Raw genomic sequence first — 15,432 nt, 5'->3', positions numbered from 1 at the left:
TTGAAAATAAAAATATAAAAAATTATTAATTTATGACCTGCAAAAAAAATAATAAATAATAAATTAGGACCAATATCATTAATTATAGATATTATCTATTTAATTTAAAATTATAAATGTTATATGTATAAAGTTATGGATATTAAACTAAAAAAATTTAAACAACTTCGATTTTATTATACATGTTACATAAATGAATTAATTGATCAATATGACTTCAGCAATTGAAGTTCTAGCGGAAAGAACTCAGATCAAAGAAACTAATCTTGTTGTTAATAATGCAATGTAAAGAGGAGAATTTGTTATTCAGAACTGAATTGATTCTATTTTCTATATCTCATATTATACAATGAAGCATACACTTGTATATATACATCTCTATAGAAACTTGTGCTGGGGGTGGTGTGTTAGACTGTGCAGAAGTAGTGGAGTTCTGGTATTGGAGAGTGGAGGCTGCAGAGTAGGTTGAATTTTGGTACTGAGGATCATATCGAAAGAAACAATTCTGCACCATATATGGCCAAATTTGCAACATAATTGGCACTGTGGTCGCTGAGTACCAAACCTACCTCCACGCCCTCTTCTTCCACCAGCTCCTCCATTGAAATTATACCACAAAGTGGAAGGCATTCATGCTAAGTTGGCCAATGCAATTTCCTGATCAAGCTTCTTGTATCTTGCAAGTAAATCCTCATAGCCAAGTAAAAAAGACTCAGCTTCTTGGACTGTGAAATTTGACATCCATGACATTACCGAGGTAACATATCCATGATATTCTTCTGTGAGGCCATCCAAAATAGCTTGAATATGATCATCCTTAGTAAGAGGATATCCAATGGCTAAAAGAGAATCCACAAGTTTTCGAATGCTGGCCAGATATTCAGTCACACTTAAAGTTTTCTTGACCGATCAAAGTTGTGTTTTGAGGCTTTGGATTCGAATTCTTGAGGATGTAGTAAAATAAGAGCGAATGACATTCTATACTTTATAAAAGTGTCTGTAGTTTACCACTTTATGCTTGAATGTTACTGACATGAAAGTCAAGATCCAGTTCATGAGGGCTTTATCATTCTGCCTTCATTCTTTGAATTTGCTGAATTCTTTCTTACTTGAAGGAGTAGCTGGTGGTTTAAAGGGAGTATCTAATTTTGTTGAATCTGAATCTACCTTTTTTTGCATAGGTTCTTGTGAATCGAATTCAGAAGAGATTTTTGAAGGATCCAAATGATCTTCAAATTCAAGGGTTTCAAGGGTGAGAAGAATAGCTTGCTGCTATGTAGAGAAGTTATTTTGTTCAAGCTTGTCTTGTATTGGAACCAGGGCATTCTTGATAGTTGAGGTTGAATTCAAAAGAAGAAATGCCATAGATCTTCACAACCTTGCCCTTGATACCATGTTACATGAATGAATTGACTCAATATGACTTCAGCAGTTGAAGTTCTAGCAGAAAGGACTCAGATAAAAGAAATTAATCTTGCTGTTAATAATGCAGTGTAAAGAGGAGAGTTTGTTATTCAAAACTGAATTGATTCTATTTTCTATATCTCATATTATACAATGAAGCATACACTTGTATATATACATCTCTATAGAGCAAAGAGGTTAGGTGCACGTGAGCTGTTGAGGTGGAGAAACAGAACTAACATATTTTTCTTCTTTAGTAACTAACCAACTAGTCTAACAAACTAGTTCCTATTTGTGGGCTTACCTTCAACAATACAACACATATTTTACATATAAACCATTATAAAATAAATAGAAAATAAAATATAAACAAAAATTAAAAAATAAATTTTTAAAAGTAATTATTAACTCATCGTATTAAAATCAATAAATAAGCATATATATAAATATTGAATAAAATTATTAAAATAATTAAAATCATAACTCATTAGTGCACATATGAGATAATTTGAAATATACAATAAGATACCGTTTAAAATTTGATAATATTAATTGTAAAAATTTGTTAATCATGGATATTATATATATGAAATTATAAATATTATGAGTATGAAACTATAGATGCTATTGATATAAAATTATAGATGTTATGAGTAAATTTGTCAATTAAATAAATTAATTTAAATATTTAGCATTTTTTTAAATCCAATTATTGTAAAATTTGAAATCATGTGTGATTAAAAAATCAAAACAAATTATTCCACTTTTATTTGTTGATTTTGAACCCCTTTAAATTGCTTCCTATATTAAGTAGGTGAATCAATATAATAGTAGTTATAAAGGTGTCCCGAGAATGAGCTATGACTAGCACTAAGGAAAATAGTTTTTTAATAAGTCTAATAGATTCGAATATAACATAAATAAAAAGGTTATAAATATTTTGAATAAATTTATAGTTTTTAGAATATATAATTACATATTTTTAATAAAAAGTAAAATAAATAAATATGGATGGATCCTATCTGAGTGTCTGTGATATATGGAGCATATAACATCTAGGAACACAACAAAGAATAAGTATTTATTGTAGATCATTACTCTTGAGTAGAAAGTCTCATATATTTATTCCTGAAAAATATTTTTAGAAAAAACATAATGAGTTTTGCAACTCAGTGACTAGACAATACATCTATAATCTACATGAGACCATATAAACATTATCATAAAAATAATTTTATTTAAAAAATAATAATTTATATGAATAAGTAAATCAATAAGGGAGTTTTCATACAGAAATCAAATCAAAAGTCCACACTTAGGCGGCTCACCTTCTATGGGTAACCCTTTTCTCTTGTGTGTCCTAACAGAATAACAGATCTAACGTGTGGATTACACGTTAGGCTAGCAACACCCTTCCTAGCTGGGATCTGAGTTAGATACATTTAAATTAACGTCATACACGCCGTTAACTACGTTGTTCTAATACGAGCCTCCTAAACCAATTCAAAAGTCAGATACAACAAATCTTTGATCTTTCAAATATATAAGTATTGAATCAAACCAAATCAGATAGTACTTTTTCAACCGAAATCTCTTACAATCATACTTTTTCAATCATCAAAAATGTTAAACATATTTTACAATTTCAAAGTAAGTGAGTACCAACAAATACTTCGATGCTTCAAAGTATATATTCAAATAAAATTAAATATTCTAAAATAATATAAAATTTCATCAAACATATATATAATCTCATGTAAAATTTCTAAGGTATCAATTTCATAAAAATAATTATTCAACTATAATAAATCAATTATTCTAATAAAATCAAAGTTTTTCAACAATAGTTTTATAAATATAATTAAAAACTCAGAATAGGATAAACCAAAAGGTTAACAGTTATAAATGTAAAGCCTACTCATAACTTGGTCCTGCAGGATCGAAAAAACCTAACCCAGAATGCTAAATTAAGGGTGAGGATGGTTAGAATAAAATGGATCGAAAGAATGCAGAATTTAAACCGAGGCAATAGTAACAACTCCGACTAATCCTGCAGCAACAATATTGTAACAATCACAGCCGTGGCGGCTGAAACAGAACTAAAACAAGGTAGCATAAATGAAATAGTATTAAAGAAAAAGTGAAAACGAAACAAGTCAAAGGAAATGACCTAGACCAGAACAGAGGCACTATTCGGCGGCATTTTTTCAAAACCTGCAACGGTGATGGCGACAGAAGCTCTGGTAGCATGCTTAAATCGGAAGTAGAGGCAACTACCAGCAATAGCGCTAGCAAGGAAGGACTCTAACGACGGCGCACAGCTCAACGGTGACCTCCTTCTCTAGCAACGGTAGCAGCAGCTGCAGCACACCCCACCGTTACCCCCTCTTCCCGGTGACGAGCTTTGCCGCGTTCTCCTTTCCCTTTCACGAAGTCTCTCTCTCTCTCTTCGGCTTCTTCGGTGGCACAGCAGTTTGATGACGGCAAGGCTGGCTTCAACGGCGACTAGGGTTCCGACAGTAATGGCGACGGAACCTCTCTCCTATGTTCATCGTGTGTTCTCTTCTCTCTCCTCGACTCCCCTCAGTGACGGTGACGGTCCTTCATGCATAGCCATTATGACGATAACGACGGCAGTATGGTCCTAACTGGCGTTGTCCTCCTTTTTCCTCTTCTTTTTGTTTTTTTTCTTCTCTATTTTTCCTTTCTTTTTTTTTATTTTCAGCCATGTGTGAGTGTGTTAGAAGAGGGATAGTATAGATAAAATTAGGGTTAAGATTTGGAAAAAGAAATAAGAGTAGTGTAGGAATTTTAATAAAATTAAAGGATTGAATAGTAATAAAAAAGATTAAATATAAAATATTTCAGAAAAATTCAAGATGTTACAAAAGGGATCAATATAATAGTAGTTACAAAATTTATTTCACTAATTCTCCAAGAATAGATGCATCAAACTCCTTGATTGATAATGCTCTCAGGTCGTGATTCCTAATTCTTAAAAGTTGCGCCCTTTAAATTGCTTCTAATATTGAGTAGGTGTGAATCAATATAATAGTGGCTACAAAAGAATTAATATATTAGTGGTTACAAAAGGAGATAAATTAAAATTAGCGTCAATTAAAGTATATTATTATAATAGTATATATGAGAATCAAATTATAAAAAGTAACATTAGTACATAACACTGTTAGTCTAATAGTTAAGAATATATTATTATGATCAGTAGTGCTATGTTATCAACTTTTTATCTGTCAAAATCTGCCAACTTGAGTTGGGCTGAACATGAAGTCCATCTACTAAATAAAGCCACATCTAAATTAATTATGGTTTAATCCTAATTTATCACGTGTTGGTAATAGTTGGCAGACTCTCTCTTGATAACGTATACTTTTCCTATTATGATTAATAAGTGGGGTCATATAATATGTGATCATTTGATTGATATGTAAATGAGATAAAAAAAATTAAAATATAAAAAAGTTATATAAATGAAGTTAATTTTAAATTTTTTTTATTAATTATAGCCGAATTATTTTAATTTCCAAACCTTTTCCATTAAAAAAAATAGTAATGTGACTGTGAATTAACAATTATTGTGATTTGAACTGGTAATAGATAAAGTTGAGTATAATTTAAATTATATATTAATTTTATCTGAAATTTTAAATTTTTTTAAAATATAATTTTATTTTACTTGCGAGTTGAACATTTTTACAATCCAAATTTTATATTTGTATCTTAAAATATTTCACTTAATTTTAGCTGATCCTACTCACAAAAAGTTATTTATTTTTAATTAAAAATAATATTTAACTATTTTATATTTCATAAGCATAATAATAAAATTAAAAAAATAATTCATATTAAAATTAAAAGCAACAAAATCATAATCAAATTCAAGTTAAAATTACAAACATCGTAATTATTAATTCATCGTTAAGTGCTCGCTAATAATAATTTTTAAAATATATACTAATAAATCAACTTGCGTCGCTTTCCAATTCTATCCACAACGAGTTGAGTTGGAGGTCTTCAAATAGAGTTAATATTACCATATCTAACTATAATTAATAGTGTTATGACTTAGTCACCTAAAAAAAATAGTGTTATTACTTTGTAGAATTGTATATTAACGGTCAAAATAGTTTTTAAAAAATTTATGCATAAATTATGCAGCAATATTATATGATCAATATAATTTATTGTTTTTTACCAGCAGCAGTTAACTAACAATATTTAAAGTATCTGCTAAAAATATGATACTGAATTGTTGGACAAAAAATATTAAATTATTAGCTAAAAATATTAGCAAATATAAATTAAAATTGTTGAATCTTAAATTTTTCTCTAAATTAAATTAGTTCTTTTAAACAATAATATTAATTTAATTATTTTGTGATACATCATCATTTAACTTAAAATACTAATTTAATTTATTATTATATTTTTTAGAATCAATTTCAATATTTGCTTTTTTAAAATTGACTAATAATTTTTTTAAGTATCATTTTTCCCCTAATTTGTTGAATATATCTTGGATTTAAAAAAAAAACGAAAAGAAGGAACATTAACTCTTCCTAATTGATAACATTAATGCAAAAAATTCGAGAATGATTATCATTTGGAATGAGTTACTTACTTGTCATAGTTCAAATCTATTTGGACATCTCGCTTTACAAGAAAGTCAGCTACATTATTTGTCTTTCTTTGTATCAGAATAAATCACACCATCAAAGATTTGTGAAGTTTATTTCTTTTCAAAAATTCTCGTGATTATATCTCTTCATGCATAACCTAATGATACTTTTTTAATTTTTAACCATGCGTGTTGCTTTTGTACAATCTAATTCACACTTAATTTTTCTGAATTTCATTCCCCAAGCCAGCATAATTCTTGTCAAATCGCGCAGAATTTCGACTAAAACACTTTGGTAGCGTTTGGTAGAGAGATAGAGACGGAAAGATTGAGACTGATAGACAAAGACTAAGAGACCGGGATTGAAATAAATCTCAGTATTCTGTTTGGTGCAAAATAGAAGACAGGAATTGAAACAAGAATAAAACTCTAATTTAATTTGCACAAAGGGTAAAATTAGAATTAATTAATTGAAATAAAAGTATTTTAGGTATAAAATATTATTAAAATTTTAGTCTCCATCTCTAAAAATTTCAGTCTCCTGTGTCCCTACTTTTTGGAGGTACTGAAATACTGAAATTTTAGAGACAAAAACAAAAATTTTAGTACCAGTCTTTGAACTAACAAATACGATACTAAATCTCAGTCTTTTAATCTCTATCTCAGTACGCCTCAAAACAAACGCTACCTTAAAAGATCTTTTCACAATATTCTCTAATCCAATATTCAGAATCATCTCTTAAAACACAATCAAATCATCTCTTTTTTTAGACAAGTAAAATCTTGTTTCCTCAATGTGCAAGTGTATACAACAAGTAAAACAAAAAGAAATTTCCATTAGTTTTAATTGGAAAAAGAAAGGGTAATCACTAATCACTAATAATATCAAAAAGCAAATTAGTCGAACAAGAAAAGGATCTTGTCATATCTAAACACGACTAGATCGGACACGTGCATCATAAACGACACGTAGACAGACAAAAATGGAAGATATAAATCATTTGTTTAGTTAACATAATAGCAAAATCCAAGCACTAAGATTGTGATGCATTTAGAGAATCTAAGTAAAATAAGACAGAATATTAAAAATAAAACATAAAGAATAAAAATATAAAAATAAATATTTTGTATTTTATTTAATAATAAAATAAATATAAAATAAAATAAATATTAAAATATTTAATTTGCTTTTTTTAAATAATATTTATATTTATATTTTATTTATTAAATATAATTCTATATTTTTGTATTTATATTTAGGTGCTCAGTATTTGGCGGTTTAACTGCAATTAAAAAATCCTTTTATTAAATGTATTTGTTAAGAATTTCATGAGTGAAAAAGTTTAATAATAAACATTGAATTTCAATATCTTAATAAATGTTTTTAAACATTATTTAACGAAGTTTAATTAAGAATTTATAAATATAAATAAATGAGAATAAAAAGAAAAACAAAGATTTCTTAGAATTGAAGGTGTTGTTGCAGATGCGTGTGTTTAGTAATTGTCTGATGGCACACAGATATCTGTCTTAATCTTAACAACTCGGAATCAGTTGTCTCCCTCCGCGTTCTTCTATTCTGTTGTTCTTTCAGTTTATCTATTTGATTTAGAGCTCCAACTTCTAACCACTACCACCGATTCCCACAAAGATTTTAACTGTTCCAATTTTCTGCATCTGGGTGTCTTTCTCTCTCCCAAAGATCGAATCTTTCCTATCTAGGTCCTCTGGATTTGCAATCTTTCTTTTCAAGGTTGAACTTTGCTGGTTATTCAGATTTTCACAAGGGTCAGTGGGGTTAGCTTTGTTGCGATGCTAGTTTCCTTTGACGAGCTGATTGCGTAAGCGGTAATGGCTGTGGAGTTGGAGTGTGACAATGAGTGTGTTGAATAGGAGCATTTCATTGAACAGGAATGGATCATTCAATCGAAGGGGCTTCAGTGTTGGCCTTGCAAGCCCCAAGGTCGCCAATCACGTTCGATTTGGATGGGTCTCTTTGAGAATTCAGGTTCTTGTTATCATTGCCTCTGTCATTTCCTTCTTTGTAGCAATTGGTTGTGGCTACATTTATGTGCTTCCTAGCGTTAGCCATGCTCTCTTAAATGCCCAAGGTCTCTTATCTGACCACAACGATAACGAATTACTCACAAGCTGTGATGTCTTTGATGGAAGCTGGGTTCAGGTCCAAGGGTACCCTTTGTACAATGCCACTGAGTGTCCCTTTGTGGAAAAAGGATTCAATTGTTTGGGGAATGGAAGGGTTGACACGGATTATCTCAGCTGGAGGTGGAAACCAAAGGGTTGTAACATTCCAACGTTTGATGTGCGTAGCGTTTTGGAAATGCTGAGGAGCAAAAGGGTTGTTTTTGTTGGTGATTCAATGAGTAGAACACAGTGGGAATCTATGATTTGTATGCTTATGGCTGGTGTTGAGGATAAGAGTGGTGTTTATGAAGTCAATCAAAATAACATAACAAAGCGAATTAGGTTCTTGGGGGTTAGGTTCAGTGCCTTCAACTTCACCATTGAGTTTTTCCGGTCGGTTTTCCTTGTGCAGCAGGGTAATTTGCCCAGATATATGCAAAGGCCAAGGAGGGTGAAATCCACCCTTATGCTGGACAAGTTAGATGATATAAGTGACCAGTGGGTTAATTCAGATGTTCTGATATTCAACACTGGCCATTGGTGGGTGCCATCTAAGCTTTTTGACATGTAAGCTCTCATTTTTTTAATTGACATTTTAGGAGCATATTTGGTAAACTTGATTCCAATAATATAGACAATTCTTATCTATCAATATATTTTAATTGAAGCTACCGAGAAAACTGCTGAACAACTGGAAAATTTTCATGACAGTTCACCTAAGTTCTAAATTGTGAATGTAACATGTAAAATTGGCTATGAATTGCTATCTGGTGAATGTAACATGTAGAAGATGATGCTATGAAAAGAAGTGGTGGCCTGGTGGGTATACCTTTCATCCTGAAAGTATGAATAGTAAGACTGGTTTTAATTAGCTATCATTTTGTTATCTTGTAGCACTTGAAGCAGAACGAGATCTATATAATAAGTTCATTTTTCATTAATCTTTTATTCCAATTGCATTTGAAACTTGGGCATCATGGGTTGAAAGAGAGATCGATAGAAATAGAACGCGCATCTTCTTTAGGACTTATGAGCCATCTCACTGGAGGTATTCCTACACCATTGGTAACGTGATGCTCTATTTGAATATGTTTTTCTTTAAAAACTATTCAAAAGTATACTTTTATGTTGCAAATGCTGCATAATTTAGGCAATCTTAGCTTGTGCTTCGTAACTTCTAACTGTTGAAACATTGCTTACGGACTATCCTATTCTTTAAGTATAACTTGGTGTTTTCTTTTAGAATCAGTGCACTTCAAGTTCAACCATCATTTATCTAGTTTTCATGCATGCTGCAGTGATCAAACCTTCAGGCAGTGCAATGTGACTAAGTACCCTGCCCCAGAAACTGAGGGAAGGGACCAGAGCTTGTTTTTGGACACGGTTTTGGAAGTGGTTAAGAATGTCAGAGTTCCTATAAATGTTCTCCGCGTTACTTCTATGTCGTCTTTCCGGAGCGATGGACATGTTGGTAATTGGAGTGATAATCCATCCATTCAAGATTGTAGTCACTGGTGTCTACCAGGAGTACCTGATATGTGGAATGAAATTGTCCTGTCCCAACTCTTTTCCAACAATGAAACCCCTTATCGGCAAATGGAAATTGCAGAATAAATACAGTAAGTTCAATTTAGCCTTCAATTTTCTGGTCAATATGTTTATCTTATGCTAGTGTACGGTGATTTATTTCACTCTCTCTTGGTAGTTTCTGTTCTCAGGTTGATCTTTGCCTAGCTGAATTTCTTTGTGTGTCTCCAATGACTTTAATCGTTACTTTACTTTTAGGTTGGAATACTTCAAATTCAAGTCATAAGCTCAAGTCTTAATAGAACTCAACCTTTATTTCACATCAACGAGTGAGTACTTATCTTACTTGCCAATGCTTCATTTTCAGATAAGAAATTGTTTTCCTTACGTTTTAATTTCTGGGTGCAGATTAAAGAGATAACATTCTTTGTGATTACAAGCATACCTTGAAGTTCAGATGCTTCTTAAGAAGTTAGGATGGTTAAGATTTGTCCCCACACTAGCACCGTAAATCTTGTCGCATCTCAGTCTGCAATTGTTGAGTTCTTTCATCTACCACGGGTTTTCTGAAATAATCAGTTGCAGAGTTTTGTTTAAGTAAACCCCAAATACACGTTAATTTTGTACCGGCATGTCTAAAACAATTGATGAAGCGCAACGTACTTTCTAATTATTTTTTAATTTTTTCATCTCAGAAAAGGTTGTGTCTGGGACTCTGGGATGTAACAAATGGGTATCCTTGATTTTGGTCACGAAAATGTTACATTTTATTCAAAGAAAAAATAGTTCGAATCAACTCTCAATTTTGTCTTTTGTTGTTGTCCACGGTTTCTTCCAGCCTAACTGGCAAAAAAAACTAATTTGTTCCAGATCTGAATTTTATTTAAGGGCTGTCGCTGGTTAAAATGAAATTCGAACTTTCAATGTCTTTTATCTGCTCTTCCTTGAATGTATCTTAGCGGGCTTTGTTTTGGACGGGAACTTGGATGGCACTGTTCTTCTGGGCTCTGGCCTTCGATGGACTATGGTGTTCAGCTCTGCATTCTGCAAAATGCTTAGAAACACAAAAATAATAAATCAGGTCAGCCAAGTTTTTATTTCGTCCATAGCATGGAGTGTAGGTATGGCAATAGGTATCCAAGCCTCGGTTGACTAAGGTGCACATTCAAGAAATCGTTGACTGACGCTGTACAGTTTTCCAGTTACCAGTTCTGGCAATAGGGTTCTTGGCTCTTTCTTTTCTGTTCTCTACTAATTTGGTTTTCCTTAATTGGCACTAACCGAAAAACATGTTCACCAGATGGTCCACCATCCATAATAATCGTGGATTCAGATACATGGCTTGTAAGCTTCAATCTAAGTATGTTACGTACTACGTAGTTTGTTTTCCGGAGAAAACGGGTACGGGGCGTAGTAGAACCTTCCAAGACGAAGAACTAAACTAAAAAGAATATATTGGATAGATTACATAACATGTAGAAAACTACAGTAACCCAGTAGAGTTAGAATCATAGACCGCACAAAATAGATGTACACATGCGGGTATGGACGGAATTTATCAGGAATTGAGAAATCATGGATCAATTGCAATGGGCGTAATACGCTTCCTGGCTGGCTTGTTAGGAATGGGTGTACTCTTTGAACTGGAAATTTGTTTCCCTGCTGTTTCTTCATTTGGTCCTGATTTTGTAGCATCTAAACTTGATTGTGGCTTCTCTTCCTTCTCTTCTGCTCCACATTTTACGCTGCCTGAACTCAATACTTGTTTCTCTGCCTTGTCTTCAGCTTCAATTTTTCTACTACCTAAATCAGCTTCTTCAACATTCCCAGTTGGCTGAGTGGCCACATCATCAACCTCTTCTGCTTTCTTTTTCCTACAATCTGATACAACCTCTTTAACATTCACAGTTGCCTCAGCAGCCATCTTATCAGCTTTCTCTTCAGCTTCATTTGTCTCACTGTCAGTCATAGCAGATTGAGCACTCCCAGTTGACTTGATCATGTCACTGTCATCAGCCTTTCTTTGTGCAGAAGTTTCCCTGCTTTCTAATAAATCTGTACCAGTATTAACTGATTCAATGATCATACAATCAGCACCTTCTGCTTGCATTTTCGAATTTTCATCTACAACTGGACCAACATTCCTAATTGGTACAATGGTGTCATTGGCTGTCTGCAGCAGACTTTTAATATCCTTGTCTGACACCTTTCCATCTAAATCATGCAACAGAAAGAATTACAAACTTCTTATTGTTAAAGAAAAGGAAACCAGCCAAAGAAGAAGCTTACCTGATAAAGAGAAAGGTGTTCCAAGTTCGTCATTTTCAAATTCCACCAAAGAGCAGAAACCATCTTGTGAAGATAAAGCCAAATAACGGGCATCAGGTGACCTTGTAAACAAATACTGGTTCAGTTATTCTGTTCCCAAAAGAATCCATTTTAATTCACAAGCCTGAAAAGGATTTGATCTACTAGATCATTTACCAGCTGATGTCCGTTATTGAGGAATAGTGAAGACCAGCTAATACAGCTATTGGAAGAGTGCTCTCAGTGTCATAAATGAACAGTGAATTCAAAGTGGCCACGGCAAATATGATGCGATATGGGAGCTTAAATAAGCCATCTGTACAAAATGAAAATATAAGCAATACATTCTCCAAGACATGCATAACGTTAGTAATACTAATTGATGGGGGCATGAGTTGACACCATCACCTCTCAGGCAACTCAATTGTAACAGTACCATCCAAGAGTCCCAGTATCATCTATTATATATGAATAAACGTTCTTCATTAGATGTATATCACGTATATAACTACCTGAGTTTGTTCCCCGAAGGTTAAAGTATATGGGGCAGAACCGTACAGCAACAACAGCCTTGCTTGCAGAAGGAAGCTGTATAGCAGGCCTGTATATAAGGTCAGATAATAAAATAACACTCATCACAAACAAATACTTTCATAACCTGATTTAATAACCTAACATGAGAAATTGAACTTAGAATAAAAAGATCAGTTGTTAGGTAGCTGATAATCATCAGTCTGTTTTGGATTTGCATAGTGTCTTCGGTATAACTGGAAGACTTACCGAGAAAGATCGTTTCTAGAAAATATGTAAGTCGCATATACAGCATCAGATCCAGTGCCAATTTTGTAAGAACCTGAATAAAAAGGTAGTGCCACGAGTTTGTTAAATTAAATAAAAATTAAAAACAGAAAGAAATAAAGAGCATGTAGTGCAAGCTACGCTGGAACTGAAATCCTAAAAGGAGGAACAATAGTTTAAATACAACCAGAAAGGTGCAATTAAATTATATGGATGTCACGTAAGCCCAAACCACAAGGGAAAAACCAAATTTTATGGCCATGAGTATTCAACCAGTACATTCACTTGTAAATAAAACCAATTGAAAAAGCTTTTATGGAGAAGATACAAAGTTTAAATTTCTAATGCATTTGTTATGTTTTTATTTTAAGAAAAATTTATAAATTTCTACTAACAGTGATCTTAACATGTGCTCTAAAGGCACATTTCAACTAAACCCAATAAAAATATGACGAACAAATAAGAAATAAAATAATGGACCCATTCTAAAAAGAACCCATGCATACAAGTACAAAAGTATAAACTGAAAAACTAGTGCAATAAAGTTCAAAGATTAACTGGTTTAGGATCTAAGTAAATACCTGCAGGCACAAGTAGAAATGAACCATCAGGAGACCAGGATAATCTTCTGAAGAAAGATGGCAATGTCTCATCATGGAAGAGATGATACTTTGTAGACTGCATTATGAAAATTATGCCTAAGGTTTCAAGTACATGACAAGACATCTATAATGCAAATAAAGGCACAAATGGAGCTCCATATCCCAACCTTAGAATTCTTGAATAATGGCTGTTCTGCCTTGGAAATAACTTGCTGACAAACGTAATTGATTTTCTCAATTCCCTTTGATTTATGAGGCTTATTGATGTAAATTCGGCATGTCCTGTCAGAACTAAGAGAGGCAACATACTTCCCTAGAGGGTCCCATGCAACTCCCTGAACATAATGTGCATGGGCATCCAACGTTTGAAGGTTAGTGCCTGACACACAAGGAGCAAGTGCAATAAGATTAGAAACCAAGCATATCAACTGCATACAGTTATGGAGTATCAGAACACATGCCACAGTTTCACATTGCCTGCATTACCTTTGTTTACATCCCATATAATGCAACAATTATCAACTGATCCAGATATGATATAATTGGCATCAGGAGACCACTGCAGGTCAAGGATATCCTTGTGATGAGATCTAATTCCAAAACGAAGAAAGCAAATCTTTGATAAGCAGATATTAGAAAGAAGAATCAAGTTCCTTGTTTATGGGTGATTTTAATTACAGTTTGTAATTTTTGATTTAGTAATATTCTTCACCCCCCATAAATATATCTAGGATATAAACATCAAAAAGTTAATATTGTTAAAATTACAAGAAGTGACCATGCACAAACAAATTCTGCAGTTGTATCATGATACAACCCTAAACCTTAAATCCTAAACCCACCACTTATTTATGTAGTTGATAACATATAAAAGGACTTATCAATAAATCAAAGCCTAAACTCACCGTAAAGTCTTAAGAACCTTCCATGTCTGGCCAGCATCAGTAGAGTGTAACTTCCATATTAACAGGTCACCTCCTGTTAAGAGAGGAATTCAATTGCGAAGCATTGTCTAATCTAAACTATTTGTTACCTTAAGCCCAAAAAAAAAAAAAAGGCTACACAGATTCAATAGTAGTTATCAAAATCGTACCATCAGCACCAGAGGCTAGTAGCTCCCCTGCAACATACAAAACAGCATTGTCACTACTTAGTAATCACTAATCACTAATCATAAGGCAACAGAATAGCAAGTGAGTCGTAAAAGAAAAAGGATATAATTCCTTAGAATGCATTATTATAATATTTAGAGTATGATTGGTTTGGGGTTAAAAAGAGGCTGAAATTTTTCATAAACGAGCTCAATTTGTAATCTTATTCATGAAAATTTACACCTCAATTTTAATATTTTACATAGCAAGACAAACAGAGTAACATTAACAAGTTAAATACAAAAATCACATTTGAGACGATGCAAGGATAAGATGAAAATGAAGACTGACCGGAAGAAGAGAAGCGAATAACATTGACAGAGGAAGAATGATAAGAAGACAAGCTGTTGAGATAGGTAACTGTGGGAAGCTTCTGTGATTCGGATGGCTTAATCGACCATAACTGTTAAAACAAGAAAATGGTAGTAAGGTGAGGGTTACTGATAGATGCTTGTTATGAAATTGCATCGGGAACGAAATGATGCTACAGTCACAAGCATTCAACCGTAATACAAGTAAGAGGGTAAAACGAAAGTAAGGAAAGAAAGAATAGGGATCGACCTTGATGTCGAAATCGGCGCCGGCGGTAGCGAGAGTGGAGGAGGAAGGGTGGAAATCAAGGGATAAGATGGGCTTACTTTCGTGCCAGCTGATCTGAACCGTCCCACCCTTCATTTTTTTTTCTTCTGTTGGCGATTCAGATCGGATTAGATCAGATCAGAGGGTTAGGGTTTGAAGTTCGAAGTGTAGTGTTTGTGTTTGAAAGAAACTTAGGGAAGAAAGGGAAGGGGGAATTTTTAGCGCCTCTTTTTTTTTCATTTGGCGGGAAGTGCCCGACACTACTTACACGTCATAACGCCTC

The 15,432-nt window shown here is 33.0% G+C and overlaps 2 protein-coding genes across 2 annotated transcripts; one reads left to right on the top strand and one right to left on the bottom strand.

Moving 5' to 3' along the window:
* The first annotated feature begins 7,518 nt into the window (after positions 1-7,518).
* LOC107480267 (protein trichome berefringence-like 7) lies at positions 7,519-10,508 on the top strand. The gene is made up of 5 exons (XM_052258427.1): positions 7,519-8,753; positions 9,133-9,233; positions 9,484-9,804; positions 9,971-10,041; positions 10,121-10,508. The coding sequence occupies exons 1-3, from the start codon at positions 7,917-7,919 to the stop codon at positions 9,797-9,799; spliced, it is 1,254 nt and encodes a 417-aa protein (XP_052114387.1). The 5' UTR covers positions 7,519-7,916; the 3' UTR covers positions 9,800-9,804; positions 9,971-10,041; positions 10,121-10,508.
* A 474-nt stretch (positions 10,509-10,982) lies between these two features.
* Positions 10,983-15,365, bottom strand: LOC107480266 (chromatin assembly factor 1 subunit FAS2). The gene is made up of 12 exons (XM_016100405.3): positions 15,132-15,365; positions 14,862-14,973; positions 14,513-14,539; positions 14,325-14,397; positions 13,906-14,009; positions 13,587-13,798; positions 13,399-13,495; positions 12,800-12,872; positions 12,532-12,620; positions 12,197-12,335; positions 12,002-12,102; positions 10,983-11,926 (listed from the first exon to the last, which is right to left on the bottom strand). Exons 1-12 carry the CDS (start codon positions 15,243-15,245, stop codon positions 11,286-11,288), a joined length of 1,782 nt encoding a protein of 593 aa, XP_015955891.1. The 5' UTR covers positions 15,246-15,365; the 3' UTR covers positions 10,983-11,285.
* Between the last annotated feature and the right edge of the window lie 67 nt (positions 15,366-15,432).

The sequence above is a fragment of the Arachis duranensis genome, chromosome 3 (genome assembly GCF_000817695.3).
Source record: "Arachis duranensis cultivar V14167 chromosome 3, aradu.V14167.gnm2.J7QH, whole genome shotgun sequence".
Lineage (NCBI taxonomy): Eukaryota > Viridiplantae > Streptophyta > Magnoliopsida > Fabales > Fabaceae > Arachis > Arachis duranensis.
This window is presented reverse-complemented; position numbering and strand designations above follow the sequence as displayed.